The following is a 27,256-nucleotide window of genomic DNA, read 5'->3' as shown; positions in this document are numbered from 1 at the left end:
TGTGCTGGTGCTGAGCTTGCTCCCTGACCAGGAGTGCCAAAGTTCTCTCCCCCAGGGCTGGGAAACTCTGCCTACGCTTGGTAAGCCAACACAGGGACTTCTGGAGAAATGCAACCCGGAACCAACCACCACTCTTATCCCACAGGGAGACATCTGCCAAGCCAGGACAGCATTGCTCCTGGTCTCCAAAGGAGCCAGAACTCCCTAAATGCCCAACACGGGCAGCCCTTTGATTTGCCAGCACAGCTGATGCTGTCAGTATTGCATAGGGACCACTGCAAAGGTCTCCCTCCAAAGTCAGAATCAAACATTCACAGAGAAGCAGCAGCTGGGCTCCCTCTCTGCAAAGGCACAGCATTTGCACATCCTTGTGCCTTGCTACTGCACAGGCTCCACATCCCACAGCATTGTGCTATGCCATACTGGAGCCCCAGGCGTGATTTTACATCCAGGCACCATAAAAACAGTTTAGGGAAAGAGGCAGTGTGGATTTGGCATGGGGCAGTGCTGCAGGAATGAGACAACAGGAACCATGCAGTGATGCTGGGAAATGCATCAGGGAGGCACAAACACACAAAAGAGAAAGAGGAGATAGTTACCTAACATGACGAAGGGGATTCCCAGGAAGGTGGAATTGTATTTCCCACCAGTGAGATTGATGATCCCAGCAGCAGTCAGGGTGGCAAGGGTCACAGTCAGCAATCCCAGCAGGCCAAGCCAGGGTTTGCTGCGGACACAATCCTGCATGGAGCAGCAGAGAATGGCCAAGGTGACCACAAGGACCAAGCTCGTGATCAGGTAGCGTTCTGACACCCTGCTCGTCTTCTGGAAATCCTCCTTCAGCGAAGAGGAAGTGAAAGGATACATTTTGACTTTCCTGTTGGATTTCTGGAAAAGTTCAACAGTGTCACAAAAAATGGATTCCCACTTCTCTGCCACCATGTCATTCAAGGAGTTGATTGCCTGCAAGTAGTAGGTGAGCTGAATGGCTTCTGCAGACTTCACCCGGTCCTTGCTGTGCACAGTAACCCCACCGAGCTGATGCCCATTGTACACTTCCCTGCCATCCTTTAAGTGAGTAATCGGATAAGTGATTGCAAAATTAGTTCGATTAGAAGAACGAGCAGCCTTTAATTCCTCCAGCACATGCACTATGTCGTCCACTATGCATGTCTTGTCATTGTTCAGGATACATATATGGGCAAACGTGTAATTGAAACCAGGTCTTTGAACTTGGATCCTGGTCACTGCAGAGTGCAACTACAAGGGAAAGAGAAATCACACACGTTATTCATCAGTTCATCTCGCACAGCAGCAGCCAGAACGACAGCAGCTCCTCACCGCCGTCCCTTTGCTATTTGATCTAAGCAGCAACAACAAAAGTTCTGGTGACTGCAGTATTAATAGCACACTCATTGCAAAAAAAGAAAAAAAAAAAAAAGGAAACGTGCATCAAATCAGCCGTATTATTCCCCTGTGTCCTTTGCTGGTAACTCTGGTATAATGTGGTGTGCGTGTGTGCCACACGCTGCTGCTGTTTGGCCTCTCTGAATATGTAAACCCAACAGGTCCAGCTATAGCCCAGCCATGTCCAGGGACACTGTTGTGCTCAGGATTGCCCAATTACTCTTTCAAGAGATCAACTTGAAGTACAGAAGGCAGAAGAGCACCGTGACCAGGTGTGCCACCTGTGCAGCCTGGCAGTGCAGGGGACCAGCACAGGCCACAGCTGCATGTCCTACCTATAGAGACTGCTGGCACAGCAGGAAAAAGAGATCTGGCAATAAGTAATTTGCCCTCTTTTCTCCTCCCTCTTTTTCCCATCAAATCCTCAGCAGTCTGAGAGCAGGAAGCAATGGCAGAGACAGACACTGGTTTTCTCTTGCACTCTCTGAGAGGTTCTGTTAATTAGTGAGTGTCCCCTAACTTTAGGGTTTGTAGGTTATTTTTGAGTCTAGCAGCTCTTAGTGCACCTTCCTTTTTGTTTCTCATCCTTCTGAAATTTCCCATATTTGAGCTCTGACCCAAAAAATACTCAGTTATTTTTGAGCATCAGAAAGGCAGAAAAAATTACAATCTCTTCTTGAAAGAATATAGAAAACTCTTGCAACCTTTTCTGAATCCATTTTAGTCAACATAGAAGAAACAAGAAATTTAAATTTTGGCAAGAGAATAGGCCTAATAGGCTAGGGTTACAATGTTTTTCAAAAATAATATATTGAATTTGCTTACGTGTATCACTCTGTCTGATGATAAATACTGTTTAAAAAACAGAAGATAGTGTACAGGAGAGCAATAGAGCTTATACACTCTTCTGGGGGCAATGGAAAAAATGTCTAATAATCCTGACTAACCTCCTGTATCTGTTGAAATTAACAGTCATGGTGACTTTTGTGTGGTATTTGATAGTTATTTGCAGCATTCCACCCAGCCACCCTTCCCCCTCCCAATTTATACGGTACTATCAATCTGATTGTTTTGTGATTCCATTGCACTCTCTGTGATGGGTATAAATTTAGTTATGCTGCCTCCATTCCTCAATGACATGACATCATATAGACAAAGGTTACAACATTCCTATATTCTCATCTAGACTCTCTAGCAGCTTGGGGGGTGTATTTTTCCACCTTTGAGTAGTTTTAATTTTTTTGACAGGAATAACAGCTCAATACTGACATTAGGAAGAGAAGTTTGAGAAATGAACTGAACTAACAAATCTTTTCACAGTACTGTGAGAACACGATACCTGGCTATGGTGAGAAGCAAAATTTGCCATTGTGGCGGGAGGAAAAATGTAACTGTCTGTGCAACAGATTAGGGTCTTCTGCACAACTTTCTTCTAAAACAAAACAAAATATTTGCAGGAACATGACAAAGAAATGAACCTCTACCGGGAATACTTCCCATCTTTTCAGATTGGAGTTGCAAAGTTCCGCTGTTTTGGGAATTCTATTGTACATGACTACAGTTTGGGGAAAATGCCCTGATTTACCAGATCAAAGACAGATATCTGATTTTAATTTTTTTTTGCAATGGGAGCTACTGAATGGTTTTCATTGACAACAGTTATAAAACAAGACATCCCATAAAGAACCGCAGCTGAGGGAAAGCAGGAGGAATAGAAGGAATTTCCTGCCTTTATTAGATTCACAATACAACTCCTTCAGAGAGAATCTGTGGAGTGACACAATGCAGAAGAAACTAAACTGATATGCAACTTTTATCCAAGTGTGTGTTGCTATTTACCCACCCTGCCCCAGTGCAGCATTTGCTTCCTTCCACATCTGAAGCACTTTCTTTTAATATTTATGTTACAAAATAACCTCATCTATTACTTCATCTTTAGTGAAAGGCCAGAAGCTATATGTCATACCTAAAATACTTCTTTCCTCTTGGAAATGATGAGGAGCTTGTTCTGCAGCAGTGGCCTGGTGCTTCCCAGACCGTGCTGGGCTGGACAGGGCACTGCGTGGGGAGGACCTGCCCATCCCACCTCTCAGCAACGGGGCTTTGGGGAAGAGAGAGAAGCAGGCAGACCGCTCCGTGTCCTGACACATCCTGGCAGCTGAGCAGCCCCCAGTGCTGGCTGCAAGCTTGTGCAGTTTAGAGCAGCTATGAGATATTTTCTGAGCTTTGCCAATGGCCACCATGTTTGGTCTCAAATTGGTGGCAAACAGCCAAAGAAGAGGAAAATTTGCCATTCCCTCCATCCCAACAAATGATGCTGAGAACTGCACCAGCATGCCCAAGGATTCAGCACTGGGAATTCTGACCCAGACTTTCCTTCTCAAGACAAACACAACATTTTATCTGCACTTTTTTTTCAGACCCAATGCTAGGATAGCCCTCTGCTGCCTCAGTGCAGGGCAGGGTGTGCTGCAGCATGGCTTTCTCTCCTTTCTCCCTTTGCTTGCCTGTGGCAGCCCGTGAGCCACGGGATGCTGCCTCCTCCCTGATGAGAGCTGCAGTCCCACGGCACTCTCCTTTCTGCTGCCATGCTGGGAATTCAGCTGTGGCCACACAGATTTTCCCACCCATACAGAGCCCACAGTCACTACCCTGGGTGACTGGTTTCCACAGAAAACAGAAGCTCCAAGAGCTTACAAGGGCACATCCTGTGAGTTCAAAGGATTGCACAGTCTGCAGTTTGGCTTGCCTATGGTACACCAGGAGATCCCCCAGGAAACTTCAGTCTGATGGCAAAGGCTGTTGTGTGATGGGGACAACATTGGCAGTATGCTAATGCATAATGCATATTGCACTCCTCAGTGCAGAGGATTCTAATAGCAAGTAACCATTTAACTCAGAGTAAACCTGGCACCTAGTCCCGGGACAAATGACTGACTACCAGATCCTCATTTATCCAGCTGTTCTTATCCTTACTGATCCTATGAGGAGAAAGGGCAATTTAAAGGAATAACAAAATCTGAATGAATGGTTCTTGAAGGGAGACATGCACTGCTTGCTCATCACTCCCAGCTTTTCCAGCTAGCTAACAATGCAAGGAACCAAAAAGCAGCTCACAGCTGAGATGCCAGAGCACTGCAGCATGAGAACTGCACAGCACCACCTAAGCTCCCTCACCATGGTGGCACACGGTCCCCGAAAGTGTTCAGACATGAAACAACAACATCCACTTCTTCCTTCTGCCATTGTTTCCACAGTGACCATTCCTTGGACTTCCCCTCTCCATTCCGAAAATGGTATTTATGTGTTCTGCACCACCCTAGAGGTTGCTAGAACAGTGTTTTCCTTTAGTCTTTAGTAGTTTGCATTTGGTAACATCTTGGTCTTGATCTTTGCTTTCTTTAAGTCCCATGCTCACTTGGTTATTTATTTTAGACAGAGAGGAATGATGGCTTCAACAAGGAGACCAATCCCTTTCAGGAAATATCTCCAGGTGAGGGCTGTACTGGTCTCACACCTCCCCACCAAGCCATGTTTAAGCCTGTGGCACAGCTGACAGATGAGAGGTGATGAAATTGCGCTTCCCTGCCAGCTGCTTCTGTCATGGGCCCAGGAGGGGACGCCAGGAAGCAAAAATCATTCCACTTATCCTGGGCTATGGCACTTGCACCAGAACCTCAGAGAGCCATGGCTGGAAGTTCTTCAAGCTGTTTTCTTTTTGCTGGTCCTCCTACCTCTGCCACCAGCACATGAATACAGGCGCTGGGAGCCAGAGCCCCTCAGTAGGGTCAGTTTGGGTGCCCTGGGATGGCCAAGCCCCAGTCTGGGCTCTAGGAGCCAGCTCTCCACTGTTCACAGCTTGGCACAACTTTCAGCAGTGCCATCAAAGCTGAGCCTGAAGGCAAAATGGTTGTACTTGGAGATGTACGGTCAGGACAGAAAGGAAAGCTTGTTTTTATTCTTAAGTCCCTGCCAAAGATGCAGGAAGCTACAAGAAGGGGTGAGAAAAACCTGTACCCCTTTGCTTTGTGGAGAAATCCTTTAATTCAAAAGTGAGAAGGTATTACCAGAATTTTATTAATTTAATCAGGTAACAAAGAAGTCTGCAGCCTCCCTGTGAAGGAAACAGATCCCTTCCCAGCAGGGATGAGTTAGAAACTGCTGATTCATCTGCAAAATGGTCCAATCCCAGAAATCCTTTAAGATCACATTACATAATTTCCTACCCCAATCAAATCTATGGGCAAAGGGGATGAGGACCCAACCACCAGTGTCAGACTTGCATCTCACCTTGCTGGTGGCACAGCTTTGCTCCCAGGGAAACTCCACAGTGACAGCCACAGCAAAATGCAGTGGGACTATTCAATCTTTAACAAGTTCCCATGCCCAGCTCATGAAAACACATTCTGACTCTCTTGGAAGCTGGTTCTGTCTCAGACACCATTTCTAATCATAAGGATGTGTACAACTACCTCCTGCTTATCATATATACCTCAAAAATACGTTTGGTTTTGCTTCTAAGCAGTGATATGTGGTGCTTATAGAGGACATAACTCATTGTAAGGACTCAACTATACTTTGTACTTGACATACAGTCAATGAATGGCCAATGAGACAAAACTAGCTAGATAAATGGATGTCCTCCTGCACTGCCAATGATCTGGCAGACGTGTTTTACTCTCAGGAGCATCATCTTTGCAAAGCCGTATTACTTTGTTGGTGCTGCTGTTATTTGACTTATTTAGTCTTGCAGTCTCCATCTGATGGTTCAAATCCAATATTAGCTTTGCTTTTCAGTGTTGCCGCTCTTAGAATATTTTTGCTGTCATTTTCACCAAGTCTGTTTTTTTCCATGAGTCCTGGAGCCTGAAGTATTGCAATTTTTTTTTTAATCACAGCTTTCATTAAAAAAAAAAAAAGAGAAAAAAGAATTCTTAACTCACGGTTATAGAGGAAAGGCTGAGAAGGCTCTGAACTCATTACCTATTACTGTTTAAAATTTTTTCACTGTTTTGGGTTCAAGACTGAAAAACTAGAAAGCAGGATGAAGACAATAATTTAAAATATACACTTCATTTTTATGAGAAGCTGGTTTACTCTTTTAGTAATTTTTACAGGTAACTTGTGCCAAGGAAAATGAAGAGAAGAAAATGCCTTTAATGGATAGCTATAAATTTCTCCACTTTTTCTATGATCTCAGTAATCTCTGGCATTTCATACCTTTGCAGTGTACTTTTTTATTCACGTCAAGAGGTGGCCTCAGTCAAAACGTAAAAAGGTTATGAGAGGGAAAAGACTTGCACAGCTTCCAGCTTAACTTACAAAAAGTCCCCACTGTGGGTTCTGCAGATTTGGGCAGAATTAAACTTTCAAGAGTGCATTTTCATCAGAAGGTGCAGAGAGGGAGGGCAAGGGAGTGTCAGTCCCAGACAGTGTGTCCAGGATTGGGGTTCAAAGAGGGTGCTGGGCAGTGGCCTCCTGACTGTTCCAGCCTAGCAAGGGATGAAGAGTATGCACACAGCCAGCAGAGGAATCCAACAGATCCTAATGGCTTGGGATAAACATTAGAAGTCACAGCTGGAGAGCAAGCAGCAAGGATCGCTATGAGTAGTTTGGCTCCTTTTCTCAGTCCTACAATCAGGTTTCCTGAAGAGACGCTAAGATACTAATTATGCACGGGATTTATTTTTGCAACTAATTTTTTCAGCTGTCCAAAACACAAGGATTTATCTTTTCTCCAAACAATTTTCAGAAAAATAAAATCTAAAAATCGTTCAAACTACAAGTCATCAACTGAGGGACAACTATTAGTGCTCGAAGTGGCAGATGTGCGTACATTTACATTTCCATCTGTCTTCTTGGTAGCTACAGAAAATTGCTAGATATAATTTTTCTTTTCTAATCTGAAGTGGAGAAGCTTTTCTAATCAATACCATCTTAATTCTGACACCTTGTAAATCTGCCTGAATTCGTTGCACTGAGAGAAGCCCACTCTGTTTTTTGGGCTGACTGCTGCTGGATGACAGGACACCTGGGCAGCAGAAACCTCTCCGCGCAGCCTGGTGTGCGGCAACAAGATCAATTTTTCATGACGGGGGAAAAAAGAATAAAACTTCGCTCCTGTGTCTGATCTTGCATCAGTTCCACCACGGGTGGCTTTCTCCATGCACTTCAGATGTCTCCATGAACACCCTTCCATCTTTATGCTGCTGCTCAGGGGGCTCTTGCCAAGCAGAAGCCTGAGGAACAGCCCCTTCTGCTCCGCGGGGAAACCTTAATAGCTGCAGGTTCACAGCCCACGGTCTCAGTTAACAACTCGGCTCCTCCTTCTGCCTTTCAATATGAAAGAGGGGTTTCTCTGGCTGTGAACCCCAATTTAAAAGCAGGGCCTTGTCACAGCTTTCGTGAAGTACAAATGTGGTCAATGGGGAGGCCTGGCAGCTCTCCCCCAGCCCTGTGACACTGCCTGGGGGTGGCCTGGTCTCGGTGGCCGTGACGCACGGATGTCCCTGGCCTCCCATGCCTGCCCTGCCCACTTGTGTGCTCTCCCTGAGGGGTGATGCCCCCAGCATACACAACACATACAGCCACCTATTGAAAACACCTGTCCTCCGTGTGCTCTGTTTGTTAGAGGGGAAGCAAAGTCCGACCTTCCAAGGCAGGAAAGGCAAGGCAACACGGGATGCTGGGCATTCCGAGCACGGGCTGCTTGGCTGGCAGCAGCGCAGGGCGAGAAGGGAGCGTCGCACCACGGAGCGAAGCAGGAGGGACGGCGGAGGGGCCCTGTCCTGGCTGGTGCTACTGGAGCAGGGCCAGGGGGTGGTGGGCACCAGGGGGATGTGATCATCCTCCCAGGCACAGGCAACTTTAGGACTTCTGCTCCAGGCGCTGACCAGCGCCTGCGGGAGAGACCAAACCCTCCTGCCTGCGGGAATCGCTCTGAGGAGCTGCTGCTGCTGACACTGGGAGCTCAGGGGGGTTTCTGCACACACTTCCACACTGTCCTTGCAACGTGCTATTTACCTTCCCTCTTCCTTGGCTGTGCCAGGATCTTACCTGCGTATCTTAATTCTCATCTGTTTTCGCATAAGATACATTTTAGCCCTGCAGCATTGTGCTGCTATGACAACAGGCTTGCACTTCTGCTGCTTTCACACCCTTGTTTTTCTTGTATTAGGACTCTTCCCCTCATCTTACAGCCTTGCTGTAAAGACATGACTTCATCCTTTATTTTGTTTTCAGCAGAATGTGTTCTATTGACTGTTTCCCAAGAAGTGTTTTTAGTGCCTGAGCTACCCTGAGAAGGTGGAGACCCACTCCATCCATTGCTGGATCTACAGCTGACTGCCTGTGTCCAGGCATTCAGAAGTAGCCAAAAGTTTCTAAAAAAAGGATACCTTGTGTTACTCAGGATTGCAACAGACCCAGCTTTCAATCGCAACCCACTTCCACTGACTTTGGAAGCAATGGTTTAAGCGTGCCATGTTTGTACAGCAAAGCAATTGGGAATACCACAGACAAGGGAACGTGGTTATTTCTAAACACGGTTGTTTCCTCCACGAATTTCCTCACATGTACAAAGTAAGTGAGGAAATCCGTGAGGACCGTAGACAGAGCGTGCCAACACACACGTTAACAGGAACAGAATAATTAAGGAGCAGAGAGAGGAAATAAAACCCCAACAAGTATGAGGTCTGCAAGATTTTGAAGCTAATCTGTTTTGCTCTGCAGCAATCAGAAGTTATGAAGTTCTTAAATAAATGTGTCCTTAAACAGAAATACTTGACTTTACTTCATTTGTGTGCACAAAAACATATTTAGTCAGTTACCTAGATCAAATAATGGCCAGTTTAGGAGAGAAGCAATCTATAAGCACTACGAATCAGTACTTAGTAAAGGTTTCTTTAAGAAAAAAACCCTTGTCATCTACAGATTTTTATAGAAGGAAACTGCAAATACAATCCCCTTCAGTAAGGCGTGTTACATTTCAATCCCTTTTCATCTTTATGTCTTGATATCTTAAGCGGAGTTTATGCCAAAAAAAATTAGTACTGTGTTATTGTTATAAACACAGTAATGGAAATGGAAAGAGAATATTTTTCTGCAAAAAAAGGTAAATCTTTAATTTAAAAAAGTCTTTAGTATGATGCAGTTAACTCACTGTAAGCATACAGGAATAAACAGAATCAGAAGGATTGTTGTCTCAAATTCTGTCTAAGTTAGAATGTATTTTCTCAGGTTCAAAAATCTGTCCAGGTCTGTATTCCCACGAGTTTGTATAACTTTAACCTAACAAGTCTCTCGCTGCAAGTGAAAATATCACCATGAAATGATAGGAGGGCTGTTCTAGGTGGGATTCTAGGTTTTTTTAGAGGATTTCTACAGACTTTATATAATCATCTGAACCTCTGCATGACAGTCCACACCAAGTATCCCAATTATTTTTGCTTTTCTAAGTACTCATTGGAAATACAGGGGTAAAAGCACACTTTCTTCAATTAGGTGTTTTTGCCTCCTACCTCTCTCTCTCAAAAGAGAAATCTTGAGGAAGAAATGTCCTGCACAACAACAGCACAGGACGCCAGCTCCCTATGCTCAGCTACAGAGCAGGTACTGCAGCAAGTAAAATTTCATTATTGTCCTCCCACGATATCTCAGTCTCAGGATGCATCTCTTCCATATCTGAGATTCTACCAAGGCTTTTTATTGGAACACCTATTCAAGACCAGAGACTGAGGATATGTTTAGATTTCTCCCTTCTGCAAATGACTATGGCAGCTGGAAATGCAATGTTGGGATGGCAGGCCTAGAATGGTGTAAGCACTTACAGGGAGCTATGAGAATGATGGACAGAGATTTACACAAAAATAAGAAATAAAAGAGTGCTTGGCATCGTCTCAAAAGCAAAACTATTCTATAAGGGAGCCACGCACCTCTCTGCTAACGAGGAGAGGCCCTGTGGGGAGCAGCTTGTGCGTCCAGCAAGACCTGGGGCTGTCCTGGGAGCAGCCCGCGTGGCGCTGGCAGATGTGCGCTGACAGCAGGAGCCCTCCAGCAGCTCCTGCTCTGGGAGCGCTGCCGGAGCCCTGGGCTCACACAGTTCCGAGGCTGAGCCCTGCCCAGAATCCCTTCCCAGCCAGCAACAAGGGATCGTGCAGCACTGGCGACGGTGACTTTGTCAGCCTGGTAACGTGCCCACCAGGAACGGCACTAGGCTAACCAGAGTGCTTTAGAGATGTCACCATAAGAGTCATTTCATTGAATAATGAACTGACTTGGATGCTAGACTGATTAGCTTTTGACAGGACCCTCGATGTCTCAGTTTCAACAGCTCAGAGCCCAAAACTTTGTATCCCTTTACTAAGGAACAGTAACAGAATCTGACTTCCTCTGCCTAGATCAGGGAAAATCCCCTTTCCTTGGCACGTGAGCAGGGAAGCTGTAGCTGCTCAAGGCTCATTCTTTTCCCTCTTTGGCAGATGAAGTGGGATATGGCAGGTAAGGAAACCAACAAGATGTGCTGCAAGAGCATCCAGCATCTGCCTGGGGCAACCATCCTCCTGTGTGTCCCATCCTCCTGCTTGTGGGTGGAGATGCAGCGACAGCCATGTGGGAGGAGCCAGCGCCCACCCCGACATTTACTCCAAAGCAAAACCTCTCCCTCGGGGAGGTCATCCTCCAGAAAAGGAAAGATAAGCAAAAGCTGCCGTGTAGGTTCTCTGCCCTGCCTGTGCTTACATGGCAGCTTCAGAAATGTGAGTGGATTCACTCTGTGGTTTCACCCAGGACACTTATTCACAAGCACAGTCCTTTGAGCTGGTTGGCTCTGGACTGCAGCTGGGGCTGCCTTTGCTCCCTTCTCCCTTTCCTTCAACTGAATGTGTATAGGAAAGCCTTGATGGCCACCTTTTTCTTTCTCCTTCCCTTGGTGGGCCCTGTTAACACAAGATGATGTAGGCCTGCATCACCACAGATATAACAACACTGGGAGCTAGGAGCGCTCCCTCCTGTTTGGCTGCTCTGTGGCCCATGGGATGGGCCATCCCCAGGGATGGACAGGCAGCTGCCTGAGCCTGCCTCTGCCCACAAACAGAAGCAAAATCAGGACAAGGAACTTAAGCCATTCTACACAAAAGATATTGGCATTAACTAGATAAGTAAAGAATTGGAAATAATGCATCAGACACATTTGACAATGTCTAAACAATCAAATGGCAATCGTGTTGATGAGGTCACTAAAAGAAAAATAATATTTTTTAGTGAATTCTATCTATTAAAAATGAGGCTGTGTTAAATACTGACAGAACTTTTTAAGTGATACCTCTTTTGCTGACGTGATAAATCTTATGCAGAAGTTTGCCTGCAGAAAGATTCTGAGTACCATTTATTTGTGTGTCACTCTGCTATTGATAAAACTACAGATCTCCAGAGAAAGCAGTACAGAGAAAAAATCCATTATCATTATTATCCTATGACTGAGTAAATGTGCACATACTGGATGCAAATGCAATTCACAGTGCAAGAAAATGAAGGAATGAAAATCATTTCTCTGGAGTTTCTCATTTGCCAGTAACATTGCTGTTACTGTACTTTGTGAGTCGACACTCATTAAATGTTTGCTCATTACTGTTGGGTAATATGTCAAAAGGAAAACAGAAAATACTGTGTGGCTCTGTACCACGGTTCTGTGTGTGCCTACAGTGGAAATAAAATATAAATAAATTCACTGTAACAGTTATTTAATTGTTTAGTAAAGAGAGAGGTCTCCCTGAAGTCTCTTACAATAGGTGTTTGCCTCTGTTTTTTTCATTTTAGAAGAGACACTCCTTGAAGCGATAGAGAAGAATTAACATTGGCTTTTGTATGGGCTGACAGTTTGACATTCAGAGGGAAAAAAAACCAAACCAATGCTGAAATCTTTTGGACTTCCATAAGGCAACAGCAAAAATGTGCAGGATTGAGCTAGCCACACCTCTGCTTATTTCCAAATGTTCCTTTCCTTTTCCTTCAGTGAACTTGACCCTCTTAACACTCAAGTTTTTGCATCTATCATCCCTGTTTTTCTTTCCAGGATTGTTCAAAACTACTGGGGCACAAACTAGAGTACCAGCTTCAAGAAACGCAGGTTTCTGACATGTTATGATATATAGTACAGTGAGATGTCCTATCAGATTGTGACCTGCACACTCTGTGCTGCTCAAGTGAGAAGATGCTGCCCGCTCTAACTTGAACGGGCAGCACAGGCTGCACCATGCCTGCAGTCTATAGCTGGGCTGGATTTTCTCTTCATCTATGAAACCAGTGGTGGTGGGCTGGGAGTGGAGGGGAAAAAAACACTACCCGCTAAAAATAAGCTGCTGAGTTATATTTGCCTTGATGAGCAGTGAGAAGAAGGTTTTGTGCTACCCCTCTCCATGCAGAAGTGCAGTCCAGACACAGCAGCAGCCCCCCAAACCATTCTCGGCAGCCTGATCGACTGGTACCTAACTGTTTTTGAAGTTTGAGTTTATGAAAGCCCGAGATGCCCTAACTTGGTAGCACAACTGAAAAAAATTATTCAAGCAAGCCAGACTGCCCTTCTCGCTCACCCAAAGCAAATAAAAGCAAAACGGGGAAAAGACAAAAAGATGTGGTGGGGAAAAAAAATTAAAAAAAAAAAAAAAAAGGAGGAAGAAAGAAAGCGGAGCCCGCGGCGCGGGCGGGGAGCGCGGTGCCGGCTCCCCGCGGCGGGCTGGCGTCCCAACTGTTGCAGGGAGGTGACCGGGGAGCTGCGGTGGCAGCGCCCGTGCCGGGCGGGCAGAGCACGGCATGCGCGGGTGGGTCCGTGCCGGCGGGAAGGTGCGGGGAGCGGGGCGGGATGCGGCGCCGGGCCAGGCGGGGTAGCGATGCTGGGGGCCGGGGGACCCGCCGGGGTTACCTTGAGGATGAGATCGGTGTGGTGCTGGTCCAGCATGTTGGCCTTGCGGAAGGAGGTGATGATCACCCGGCCGTACCTCCCAGGCGTCTGCAGGTCGGAGTAGAGCCGGTGCTTGGAGCGGTTCACCGGGAAGAGGCTGTCCACCAGGTTCCTCTCGATCTTGGCCAGGCTGTGCGTGGGGGCCAAGAGGTGCTCCACGCTCTCCTCCACCTGGTAGCGGCTGAAGCTGGCGCCCAGCAGGATGGAGATGAGCACGGGTGCCGAGGCGAAGAACACCGGGTGGCTGGCGACGAAGTGGCCGAGCCGGGAGAAGGACGTCCCCAGCCCCCTGTGCAAGACCTGCCGCAACATCCTAGTGCGGAGGGCGCGCAGGAGAGCGAGCGCCGCGCCGGGGCCCCCGCAGCTCCCCCACGGCCCCCTCAAGACCATGGGGCAGCCCCGCCGGGCGCCGCCTCCCCGCCGGCCGCGGCTGCGGGGGGCCGGGGGCCGGCGCCGCGCCTGTGCGTGTGTGTGCGGGGTGTGTGCGCGCCCGCCCGCCCGTGTGCGTGCGCGGGGCGGCTCGGGCGCTCGTCCTCCCGCAACGCCGCCGTGCCCGAGAGGAGTTTCCCAGCCCCTCGGTGCCTGACTTCCCAACCCGCCGCCCCTCGCCGCGGAGCGGCGGCGCGGACCGCCGGGGGGGTGTGTGTGGGGGGGCAGCCCCGCCGCCGCCCCGCCGCGGAGAAGGGGAAGGGGCAAGCGCCGCTCCCCGCCCCCGCCGCGGAGTTTGCGCGGGAGCGGGGCTGCCCGCAGACTGCTGACTAATCCCCCGGCCGCGGCAGGCGAGGCGGGGCGGGCGCGCAAAGCCCTCCGCGGCGCCCCCGCCGCCGCCCTCCGCCCAGGGGCGCGGGGCCACGCCGGGCGGCGCCGAGCTCGGGGCGGCGGGCGCAGCGCCGCGCCTCCCGCCGGGGCCGCCCGCCCGCCGGCCGCGCTCGGGACGCCGCGGCGCGCCCCGCCCCGCCCGGCCCCGCCCGCCGCCGCCGGCACCGCCGCCCCCGGGACGACCGGGCAGCGCGGGCTGCCCGCGGCCCCGACGGGCGGGCGGCGGGCCGCGGAACGGCCGCCCTCCGTGGAGGGGCAGTCGGGTGTGTTTCGTGGGGGGCTTTGTTGCGGGGACCCGCCGCCAGAAACGTCCGGGCGCTTCCCCCGGCGACGGGGGCCGGCCGCGTCCCGGGGTGCCCGACGGCGCGCCCCGCGGTCCCCTCGCACGGCTACCGCGGCGGCGCCGGCAGCGCGGCACAGCCCGCCGGCCCCGCGCGGCCCGAGTGGGCATGTGCGAGCGCCGCACATGCCCATTAGGGAAAGCGGGTGCCGGCGGCGGGGCTGTCCCTGCCCGTCTCGCGGTCCCCGGCCACCTGGCATCGTCTCCGGAGCCGCCCCGGGCTGCCCCGGCAGTGCCCCGCACGGGGAGCCCCGGCACCTGCCGGTACCGCGCCGCTGCTGCCGGCACCGCGCCGCGCCCGGGCAGCGCTGCCGCTCCCCTCAGCGCAAACCGGCAGCCCCGGCGGCGTGGGGACGAGCGCGCTGCCCACCTGTGTGTAGGTACAGACCGGATGCGATTTGGGGGCACGGCCTCGTTTTTAAACACAAATTGTATCTAAATGGTAGAAAGGAGCACAAATGCTCTCGCTGTTGGCGTAGTTGGGCTCGCTGATTCCTAGCGCTGTTATCTGGCCCAGGCTGCTGCTTCCCAATCCAAAGGTGTTGGTAATGGGAGTCCAGTTACTACCCAGGCTGGTGGTTTTACATATCTGAGAAGAGGAAGTTTCTGTTTGACAGGTGTTACATGTATTGCTGCATAAAACGGCAGCGGCTCCCTGTTTTGGTTGTTGATAGGCTGACAGTCATCCTCCCTTTTACATTTCAGTAGTGTCTGACCTAAGCTAATGTTTTGTCATGGACGCTTCATGCACAAAACCTTGACATCACTCCTGTCTCCTCACAGCTAGGTCACACAGCTTGAATGCTAAACTCCTTCCGTGTTTCACTTGTGATGTGGTGAGCGAGTGGCTTGATTGAGCACGGCCAAGGTCAGAACCAACATCTCGTGGTTCTTCTGGGTTTCATGCCCAAGACCAGGAATCGCTTCAAGAGTGATCTGCCTGTGAGGTCAGTGCAGCTGCGCCTGCAGTGCCCAGTGCAGGGATGCTGGGGTTTGCAACACGATCCTGCCCCTGCTCGGTTCCACTCCCACAGAGGTGGGTCCCCACTGCTTGTATCAGTCCTACGTAAGTTTAAGGAAGAAAATCTAATTTGAATATATTTTTAAGAACATTTGAAAGGTGGACATAGAAACAGAAGCACAGACATGAGAGAGGACTGGACCCGAGTTTAGGTGACCATTCATCATTAGGTCAGGCACAGAGCCCAGGTCTCTTGTCTCCCAGTCCAGCACTTTCCCCTCACTACCGTGGCTGTACACAGATCTGAACACAGGCTTACTCACCTCTGTGTGTCAGGGGAACATTGGGATGTGCCTACTGCTCTACATCATTAGCAACAATAAAGAACTTTTGTCATTGCTGCAGGCAGTATCATCTGTGCTGTTTTTTTGGGTCTCCATTAAAGATATTTTATCATTATTAAAAAGGAAGGGAGATTATTAATTGTGCCAGTAACCATCCAGTGGCCAATGCACAGTTCTCCAGGGTATCTCATGAAAACTAGTTTGAGGATCTGACATCTAACCCAGTTCTCAGCACATTAACTTTGGGTAAGCTGTAGGTGACCCCAGGAAGACTCAAAGAATCATTTGAAACTCGCCATTAGCAATATAAATGCATTTTTGCAGGGGCATAGAGGAAAAAACTGATGCATCAGCAATCCTGTTGGATGTTCCTCTGTCTTCCCAGAGCATTGTCAGTTTAGCTGCCTGCTGTAACCAGCACCAGGCTGCACTGTTAGCTGCAGTGGAAATGAGGTCTTTCCAAAGAGAGTTTTAGGATTTCACTCCACAACAGTCTTCCTCCCTTTGGCCCAAGGAATTGCCCTGCCTTTGACTGTGGGGTTGTCTGTAGGGGAGGAACATATGGGGAATGCTGACACGTGGTACTGGAGCTCAGCTGTGCGTGCTGGAGCTGCACTGACTACATTACAATGCTGCAAGCCCCCTGTGGATGTTCCCAAACCAGCAGGGAAACCTGCATACTCCTGACTTTGCAGGTGGTGAAATCACCTTGTTACTGATTATCATTGCTCTGGCACTTCAGAAATTGCCATCAAAACGCGTTCTGTGGGATTGTGGTTGCCAGGAGGGGAACGGCTGGACGCCTCCCAGAGCACTCTGTGAAGACCAAAGCCTGGTGAGCTCTGGCCTGTGTTGTAGGGGAGAGCTGGCAGCACGTGCTGCGCAGCGAGCAGCGAGCGTCACCCTGCTCTGCGTGTCTTCTGGAGCAAATGGAAGGGTAGGATTTCTGTCACGTATGCATGCCGCTCTGCCACGGCTCTGAATGGCGCTTTACGAAATAGATAATGATGTCTCATTGCTCCAGAGAGTTTCCAAACTAAATTAAGAGAGAATGATGGGAAGAGATGACCGTACAATGAGGTGCAGATGCTGGGAATAGGGATAATGAGGGGGGAACAATATGATTATGTCCTTTCAAAGCAAAAGCCTCAGGGTAGCTGCTTTTGGGGACAGACTATAAAAGGGAGATGGGGAAGATGTGACTCAAAGGCAGCATCTGCACAGGGTTCCAGTCTGCTCTCAAGAGCAGATTTGTCTGCTGGAGAGCATTTGTTGACTCTCAGATCCCTGCAAAAAGACTGCCTTGACCCAGGCTCAGAAGCCCTCAAGGCCAAACAGGTCATGTGGATTAACATGAGGCCATGGTGTCATGGTCAACCCACAGCCCACGCCAGAGGGCTTTAGGATGACTTGAACATCCAGAAATGAGCATATCTTTATGCATCTGCTCAAATCTTGTTATGACTGGAAGTTTTAAAACTAATGTGAGAAGAAGAATTGAGAAGGTTTTATTTAAAATAACATCTTTCTCCTAACTCCCCAGAAGTGATCCAATGAAAGGAAAAACTGAGAGAAGTGATGGAGGAGGGCATTCCTGATGAGTAACTTCAGATGAGTGAAGAGGGCCTGGGGGAAAGGAAAGGTGTCAGGAGCAGCTGGGATGGCTGTGGGAGGTATGCAGAGAATCAGGATTTTGCATTGTTTAGTTAGGCATGAGGAACCACAGAAGATATTTTAGGAGCGTGTGCAGGGGATTTAGTGCTGTGAGTGGGGAATGTTTTTTTGCAACAGGGCACTGAGCAAAGTGTAATGCAGGTTCCAGCTGGAGCTTGGAGAGAATGAGGTTACACACAGTGAGGAGACGGGTAACAAAGGCTTTTTTTAAAAGAGAACTAAGAGGAAAAATTTCAAGGAGAGTTTAATAATTATGGTTAGACTCTTAAGGGTTGCAAAACCTTTTTTATTGACATTGGTTATGTTGTGCTCATTCATACTGGCTGAAAGTCTTGCTGGTGATATGGAAAGACTCTGTGCTTTGTGCCAAGGGATCAAGACAACATGTAGCCAGTCCAGGATGGCTGGGGAGAGAAGGAGCTCTCATTGCATCACCCGACCAAACTCTGCTCTGTATTTCTTGGCCTCAGGTCTGGGACCTGGGCCAATGCCAATTAAATTGGTGAGGGCACAGACAAGGTTAATGAAAAAGTTAATCTCCCATTGCTGATTGGTGAGGGATCCTCTCAACTTGCAACTTTTGTCCATTTGCAGTTATCAGCAAAGTGAAGCAGAAGGAGGCATCCTCCTCGTTTCCAGCTGGGTTCCATCACAGTAGGAATATTATACAAAAGTATCACTCTTTTGCTCTTATGTGCTGCATTTCTCCCAGAAGGATGACAATTTTCTCATACTAAAAAGGACTTTCTAGAAGTAACCTTGGGAAATTGAAAGCTGGTCTCAGTGCAGTTAGTAGTTTATATTTAATCAGTGAAACTTCGCTTGCCTCTTTTCCTCTCCTCAGTCCCGCCTTCTTTTGGCTGGGACTAAGGAGTGGGGCATCATGGGCCCAAACAGCATAATCAGAGGTCAAGAACCCCAAAACTAAGGTGACTTTTTAAACTGTGCAACCATAGAGAGAAGGAATTAAACAGAGGAGCAAAGCAGCATCACAGCCTGTGCATTCCCTCTCCACACCAGTCCTTTGGGTCATGAAGGATGGGGCTGTCTCAAGAACAGCTGCCTTTTTAACCCAGTGTGCAAACCAGGAAGCAATACCCTGCCGAGGGATGGCCACACTTTTTGCAGTCTGCCTCCAGATTTCATTGCTGGAATTCAAGATGGCTGATTTCTTACTTTCTTACCTTCCTCAAACAGGCCACTGACAAAATCAGTCATGTCGGAAGTTTTTCTTCAGTGTGTGTAAGCCCTGAATGTTTGAAAGGGAAGAGAGGGACACAGAGGAGGAGCTATGGATGTGCATGCCCTGCTGCCACCTGTGACAGGACACACGCACTCCACACATTGGACTTGCTAATGCAGATCTTGGGAGAAATCACAGGGACTGAAATATCTTTTTTGCATCTGCTGACAGGAAAGAAATCTTCCCTCCTGCTCCTGCGTGACAACATCTCTTCTTTGCAGTCTGCCCTGTAAAATGCAAATATGTAAATGCTCCTCTCTGGCCTGTTCCTCCAAGTGGATGGAGGGATATATGAAAGCAATGTAAATCACCAAGAAATACTTTGACAGCTGGCACCTGATTGTTTCCCAAGTGCCCTGGTGGTCACTCTCTGGCAGCTCTTTGCTGATTCATGAGGACTGCTAAAGGAAAGCATGTGTGACATCTTCTACAGAGAGTAATGAAAGGAGGAAAGTGCCCTGTGTGGCTGGAACTGTGGTCTGTCTCTGAGATGCTCCATTAGCCTGCTCCTGGCAGTGATGATACAAGAACTGGAAATCCCCAATTGTACCATTAATATGAATAGATTGAAAAAAACCTCCTGGAATGTGACAGGAAGCCAGTGAGCCTGTGCTTTTTTTCTTTTCTTTTTGCTTTTTTTCCCCCTTTTTTTTACCCCCTTCTGCTTGTATGAAAAATCAGTAGAGGGGAAGGATGGGTCTGCTCCCTTGCATGTTGGCATAGGCTGCACAAACCCACAGCTCTGCTTTAATTTGAGATCTCCTTTATTTTGTTAGATCCACATTTGCTTCTTAAGCTGAATCCTTCGGGTCTCTCTCTGGCTATGTTTTTGACTCCACTGTCTGATATTTGTGATGGACCAGACTATTATCATGGCCTCTCCCCTGTTTATTTTAAAAGAGTGCCTGCTGACACTTCTGCCAGACCTAGGCAAAGGTCCTTCCTTCACCATAAATAATAACGGCCTGATAAAAAAGACCCCTTCCTTGCAGAAAGATGGATTAAGTTCTTGTTTTGAAATGCAGTCTGAATGGTCCTGATGTACTGAAATGTTGCAGCTAATATAAGCAGACGAGTCAATTTACAGCTTTCATACTACATTTTAGGAAACAAAACAAGCAGACAACAACACAATAAATCTGCTTGGTGTCTTGGTCTGGTTGATGTGAACTGAACGCAGTTGTATTAGATAATTGGATGATGCAGCTTTCTAAAAAAATAGGAAATGCACAAATTTTATCAAGAACATGAATTTGTCTAAAGAAGAGGACAGACTTAAACATCATATCCTTTAGGAAAAATGTCTGTGGGCCAAGGAAGAGGCATTGCTGTGTATGTGTTACCCTGGGTGCACAATTCAAAGTTCTTACTGGATTAACCCTGATTATTCTGATATTGGAATACTGCTAGAAAAGGAATTATAATATTCAGGGTTCAAACGACCAAAACAGAAAAGAAGTTTCATTTGTGGATAAATTATTTTAAGAAAATAGGTATTTTTCATTTAACTATCACAGTTCAGTGTATAAAATCTCTACTTTAAAGGTAAAGTGCTGCTTTAAGAGACAAGTTTTATTATAAAAGAAAACATTAACTGGGAGTTCAGTGAATATTTCTGGAGATACTGGGATTTTTGGCAGAGTGTAACTCCTAGAATAGTGTGAATGTTTCTCTTTTGTTTATGTACCTTCATACAAAAATGGGCAAAAGAAGTAGGTTGCAAATGAAAGCAGAAGAAAACACATGGAACTATTAAAATAGGTTAGCATTTGATTTCAGATTTAGGAATGAATACATACATATGCACATGTATATGTGTACATATACACATACACTGTATTTAAGCATATGTAAGTGCTTATTTATATATATTTTATATGTATTTACATAGGCCTAAATAAAGCAGGAGATGTTTGAGTTGGATTTTAAAAATGCTTTTTGATGGTGACATTTTTCCAATAGTAATGTGGAGAAGGGTGCAGGCTTTCCAGTACTAGTGGGTTTTAAAAGCAAGCTGGATAAATGTAAAAGGTGTGATGTAAGTATTGCTAATCCCACTTTGGTGTAGAAGAATGGACTTGGAATCTTTGAGGACTCTGTCAGACAGCATTATTTTCTGTGACTACAAGATATGGGCAAAGAATGGGTTAGAGTCACACTTCGACATTGATGAAGTGTAGGAAAAATAGCCTGTGATTTGTGGATGCAAAGAGACTTGTTACTGAGCACAGTGAACAGCTCCTGCTTTGCTCATTAACTCTCAAGAGAAAATGTGGCTTTCATGGAAGTCCCTGGCAGAGCAGCCAAGTTGTGTAGACAGGCCTGATCAACCTGTTTCTCCCCTGCTTTACTTCTTTATATTCTGACTGACATCCCCTTTACAGCCTTTGGCTAGGCTTTGTGTCTCTAAAGCTGTTAGTAAGAACAATTATCTAAATATATTTTACAGATGTACAGCTTTGGGGTGGCACACTGACTCAGAATTGTCTTCATACTGCTCTGTCACATTATGGCACCTGCATCTAGATTGCATATTGAGTCATATTGACAGTGTTGCTGGCTATAAAGTGAGAGACCTTCAGTAAAGGACATTAAAAAAAAAAAAAACCTGTAATTTTTCTCCAGTATTTTAGAATGTCTTTATGGACTGGTATCAGATTTAGTAGATTTTAGACAATATCACAGGGGTTTTGCATCATTACAGGATAGAGCATAGATGACAGACCAAGGACTGAATGCTAGTGCAATCAGGTTCTACAACTGCTTTGTTGCTGCAGGCAATTCACTTTTATTCTCTCCTTGCCTCAGTTTCCCCATCTTTAAAACTGGGATGATAAAGGTTGTGTGCCTCTTACAGGGAGTGGAATGACCATAACCAGCAATTTAACAGCATTTAGGAAACACAGTATGAAAAACCAGTGCAGAATTTTATTCAGAACTCTACTGTAAGACCATTCTCAACATTACACTTTGTTATGTTTTATCAACTGTTTTTAAATTTTGTCATCAGCCAAGCAATAGAATGAATTGGAAATGGAAAGTGAGTTTTACCTACTCTTTAACCAGCCCATTTTCCACTTCCCACAAACATGGATCCCAGATGGCCATTGTTACAGCCCTGCACCAGTGCTTCCTCAACAAACACCAGAAAAATGCACCAGGGATGTGTTTGTCAGCAGTTTGGATGTACCTCTGTGCTGCTGTCCTTTCTGTCTGTCACAAACACATCTTTCCCTGCATTGCTGTAAGTACCCATGGGTGAAGCCAAGGACTGGCTATAATCAGGAGAAAACCAGAAGAGGAGCTTCTTAGGACCTTTAAGAAGTGAAACAACAGACGAAACAAAACAGCCGCATTATCATAATGCAAGAGATTTGCCATTCTTACACCCCTTATATCAATACATGTTCACTAAAAACATACCACAACCATATAAAAATAGCTCCTAAAATGTCCCATTACTTGCTTACCCCACACTGCCATGTAAGGAATATGCAGGACAGTAGGAGAAGGTTTCTCAGAGTACTGTATTTGGGGTAAGACAACAGTCTGCCTGTTTTTATTTTTAAGCACTAAAAGTCTCTCATGACAAAGCATGATTGTACAGTGCTGGAAGAAACCCACATTAGTAAGTCACAGGTGTACCTTTTATGAGCAGGTGAAATGCATACAGTCTTTGAGAGAGGTCAGTTATTCTTAAGGCATAAATTTTCGGTTCAGAACCGTCAGATAATTAAGCAGATGTGTATTGAAAATAAGAAAACATCATATTCCTTTGTATCTTACAGGCTTTTTGTAGGACTGGCTTGATTTTCCAATTGTTCCTGAGGTTTCCAGGATGAAAAGAGAAGCGGGGAATTATCCTACTGTATGATGCACGTTTGATCTTTATAGGGTTTTTGGGCTTGCTTTCTATGAAAGCTGCATTCCAAGCAGCTCTTTCTGCTCATGCATATAGAATTACATTACTGTAAATGTTACATGTTGCTTTACATTTTAATTGAGGAGCTGGTGTTCTACCTGGGTAAGTGCCCATCAGCATTAGATGACACACAATTAAAGCAGAGTGTCTAAACCTAATTTTCTGAGGCAAATGTTTAAAATCGCATCTGTGCCTATTTTTGGATCAAAACCCCTTATCAAGCTGTACACTGGCTTTCCTTGCAAATCCGAATGTGCAGACCATGGCAGTATGAATCATCAGCCTGCCTCTGATCAGTATTCAGGGTATATTCTGGTTTGTGTATAATACTAATTGAGTTTGGCTTTGCACCTGAAAGCACACACTTTATTTTGACTGCATGGGAATATCATACAAAGAAAGAGTGTTCTATATTTCAATGAAATTTACTGTACATTTGAGGAAATCATTAAGGGTAATTTTTTTTTCCCTCAAGGCTGCTGCAAGCTTACATTTTGGTTCATGGGAGATGAATTCTATTCCTAAAACTAAAATCAGTGTTTCATTATTCTGTAATACTTATGTCACAGTAGTACTTAGAGCCTTCTCTTGCTGTTCCTGTAAAAATCCTTCCAAAATGTGGTAAATCATAATAATCTCCAAAGTCACTATTTGCACATGCTAAGCAGATGGTTCCTAAGAGATGGCTGCTTAAACCACACTGTATTTAGCATGCTCAGTTTGGGGCTTTGCAATTGCTTTTTTTGGAAGCCAGGGGCTGCTCTGGTCCCTGGCAATTCTGCAAAGTTCAGGGAGATTGTTTTCCTGGGTTTCTTTTTCTTTTAATGCATCCTTCTCTGATATGATGGAAGGTGAATTAGCCTGGCTGAAATGGAGAGGAAGAGAGGTGCATGAAGACACAGAAATCTTAGGCAGTTGATTGAGAATAATGGTGCAGAGGGGAACTGGGACCAGCAGGTGGGATAAAACAGTGAGAGAGTGAATCCTGGTCTTGAGGAACACATTACTTACAGGAGTGGAAAATGAACAGGGAGAAGTGTCTTTCACCACCACCATACATCACCCCTCTTTGTGTTCCTGTGTCTCTTCTGTTGCCAGAGAAGACTAGTGACAATCACAGTAAAGGGAGTGTTTTGTTCTCCCTTGAAAAGTTTCCTTCTCAGCTTGAGAGGTCAAAGCCTGTATATAAAGTCTTCAGATCTCCCAGTGGGTCCTCTGATAATAATGCATTCAGGGACTCGTGTCGGGGGTGGGGAGCCATTTGCTTTAGAGACATCTGCCCCCACCCCCAGCCCCATTCCAGAATTTATATGCAGGTATGTATTAAACAGCATTTGTGTTGCAGAGTTCAGTTCCCTAAATTCAGGTCCCGAAATGACATTAATTTGGCCTTAATGTAAATATACATTTTACTTGCATGCTGACACATTAGCTTTTTTTAGGATTAAGCCATTCCTTTTTAGGTGTCCAGGGTCAATTAAGGAAGGAATCAGAGCTGCATATGGAATGAGTCTGTTCCCTGGAGGCCAGACCCTGTGTCTTTTTCTGTTGGTGCCGGAACGTTGCTGTGACTGGAACGAGAGGAATGAAGATTTAAAGAGAAGACTCAGGAGTTACATAGCTGTACACCCTCTTGCACATCAGACTTTGTCCTTGCCTCTTACTGCTATGTCTGACTGCCTGAAGACTCGTGTTTGAGAGCAAGGAAGCAGCATTTTGTCTGGGTATAAGTATGGGAGGAAAGGGCTTGAGTGGAGCTGCAGTAAGGTGGGTGAACTCAGCTTTGGATTCTGAAATTTATCTGTCTTCTTGTCAGGGCTGGGAGATCCTCTGAGTGAAAGAGAAAATCAAGATAAGTGACGCTAATGCCTGGGTCACTAATCTGTAGCCAGAGGTCCAGGTGGCATGGAATGACCTGGACAGAGGTGAAACCGGCTGCATCTTGATAGAAGAAAGGGAGTAGGATACGAAGAGTTGCCAGGCTTTGGCACAATCAAACTCACAGATGTGAGAAAAAAAGGTAATGAAAAAGGGAAGCCTTCAGGAAGGCGTTGTTCAGGGTCAAGAGTGACTGCTAAGCTCCAGCGTCTCTTGGTAAAGCTTTGTAATTTCTTCCCATTTGCTGCTGCTGAGTCTCTGCTGCTTTCAGCATTCTTTGGGGATGCCACCAGCCCGCTGATGCATCAGCCGCAGACTGTCAACAGAGGATTACCTGGGAAAAAAAGAGTCGATTCGTTTTTATAAGGAAATCAGCGCCTTCCATTTACACTGGCTGCGATGTTGTGGGGGTCCCCTTGCCTCCAGTTCTTGGACAGAGCTTACCAAAGGAGCTCGCTGGCTCTCTGGGGACGCGCTCGGCCGGATGCTGGCCGTGTGACGGGGCCACATCCCTGCCTCTGCTGGCAGCTGCACAAGGCGCGGTTGTGTCCTACGTCCATAGCAGATCCCGAATATCCCGCTCTTCCTTGCTCTCCTTTCCTCTGTTTCCCTTTTCCCCTCGCCTCAGACCCGCTGTAGCCTCCCACCGTTGCTCTGCCGCCTTCGCTCGCGGGACCAGGGGGGAAGGCGGGAAAGGAGGCGCGGGCACATCGGGCACACCGGGCAGCTCCGTGCACACCGGGCACACCGGGCGCTCCGGGCACACCGGGCACACCGGGCACACTGGGCAGCTCCGTGCACACCGGGCACACCGGGCACTCCGTGCACACCGGGCACACCGGGCACACCGGGCACTCTGGGCGCACCGGGCACTCCGGGCACTCCGGGCACACCGGGGAGCTCCGGGCAGCTCCGGGCGCACCGGGCACACCGGGCACTCCGGTACTCCGGGCAGCTCCGGGCGCTCCGGGCACTCCGGGCACACCGGGGAGCTCCGGGCACTCCGGGCACACCGGGCACTCCGGGCACACCGGGCAGCTCCGGGCACACCGGGCATTCCGGGCACTCCGGGCACACCGGGCACACCGGGCACACCGGGCACTCCGGGCAGCTCCCGGCGTTCCGGGCACACCGGGCACACCGGGCACTCCGGGCACACCGGGCAGACCGTGCGCTCCGGGCACTCTGGGCAGCTCCCGGAGCTCCGGGCACACCGGGCACACCGGGTACACCGGGTACTCCGGGCACACCGGGCGCTCCGGGCGCTCAGGGCACACCGGGCACACCGGGGAGCTCCGGGCACTCCGGGCACACCGGGCACACCGGGCAGCTCCGGGCACACCGGGCACTCCGGGCACACCGGGCACTCCGGGCACACCGGGCAGCTCCGGGCAGCCCGGGAGGCGGCGGGGCCGCGGGGCGGCGGTGTCGGGCAGCGCTGCCGGGCGCTCCCGCCTCGCCCCGCCGGGACACGGCCCCGCGCAGGAGCTGCCGCCGGACACGGGCAGCGACCTCGAGCACCGGTGTGGCACTTTGGGAAAAGCGGCCAAAAATCCCTGAAAAAGCAGCTGGTGGGGCTGGCTCGAGGCTGCGTTAGGCGTATGGGTGTTACCCTGCCGGCATAGCGAGCACGAACTAATACAGTAACTCTGCCCCAAGGAAATGGTCCTGTTCTGCATTTTGGGGAAAAGTCTTTGGGGTTTTGTTCACCTTCCACAGATGGAAAAGCAAGGCAGAAGGTGCAAGCAGCCGGGGAGTGCCCAGGTGCGGCACTGGAGTGCAGGAGTCAGAGGATTCCTGAGCAGCAGCGGCAGCAGCAGAGTGTCTCTGAGCAAGTGTCAGAGTGTCTTGGCAACAGTACAAGATGTCTGCAACTTTCCTTCACTTATGCAGAAAACACGTCGTGTAGGCAGTGCAGTGGTGCGTGAACACAGCAGTGTAGGCTTGGGTTTGAAATATTTGCGTTGAAAGCAAAGGCTTGTTTGGTCGGTATAGGGAGACTGAAAATTTTGTGACAGAGGCTATGGCATTTCTCTCCCTGGCCATTAATTGGTTGTTACAAATCTGCAGTGCAGTAATTCTCTCTCTCTCTATTTTTTCCCCCCTTTCCCTCTCCTTTCGTCTCCTTCCAATTATTTATTCTGATAGTAATATTAGTTTTCAGTGGTGTAGAACATGAACTAGTTTCTTTGGTAACCAAGTCGGTTACACACCCACACAAAGTTAGAATCTGCTAGGTGCAGACATTTTTCTCTTTCAGAAAAGCTGTGGGTTTTGAAAAGCACAGCAGTAGGGCAGCAATATATGTCTCAGGGAGCTGTTTCAGAAGTCCCATATACCGTACGCAGATTTATATGTAAGTCTTGGTCTTTTGCATACACACACATATGGAACTTGAATATACCACCAATGTATTGATTTCTCCAGTGACTTCAGGATTACATGCTTCTTGTCCCAATATTTCATTCTTCCCACTTTCTCCCTCACTCCTACCCACTCGTAGAGAATAGGTGGCTGTGAAAGAGCATGCAGTAGGGGTACAGCACGGATGAATAAGCCTGCAAATACATGCTGCATTTCTTCTTAATTTACTTGGTGCAAGTAAAAATTTGCCCAGTTTCTTAATCTGCCCCCTGAAATTACAGCAATGAAATTCGGCAGCTTTTGTAGATGACTTCTTTTTAGTGATTTAAGTAAAAAAATGACCTTTCT

General features: G+C 47.8%; 1 protein-coding gene across 1 annotated transcript in view; it reads right to left on the bottom strand.

Annotated features, from left to right (window-relative positions):
- Positions 1-14,237, bottom strand: part of PTCHD1 (patched domain containing 1) — a 45,792-nt gene extending 31,555 nt beyond the window's left edge. Inside the window, exons 1-2 of the mRNA XM_038144302.1 lie at positions 13,325-14,237; positions 600-1,260 (exon numbers count right to left, since the gene is read on the bottom strand). Coding sequence (XP_038000230.1) covers positions 600-1,260; positions 13,325-13,753 — 1,090 coding nt within the window. The 5' untranslated portion in view covers positions 13,754-14,237. The remainder of the gene's footprint in view (positions 1-599; positions 1,261-13,324) is intronic.
- Between the last annotated feature and the right edge of the window lie 13,019 nt (positions 14,238-27,256).

Source organism: Motacilla alba, chromosome 1, assembly GCF_015832195.1.
Source record: "Motacilla alba alba isolate MOTALB_02 chromosome 1, Motacilla_alba_V1.0_pri, whole genome shotgun sequence".
Taxonomy (NCBI): Eukaryota; Metazoa; Chordata; class Aves; order Passeriformes; family Motacillidae; genus Motacilla; species Motacilla alba.
The sequence above is the reverse complement of the archived record's forward strand: the minus strand, read 5'-3'. Positions and strand labels throughout refer to the sequence as shown.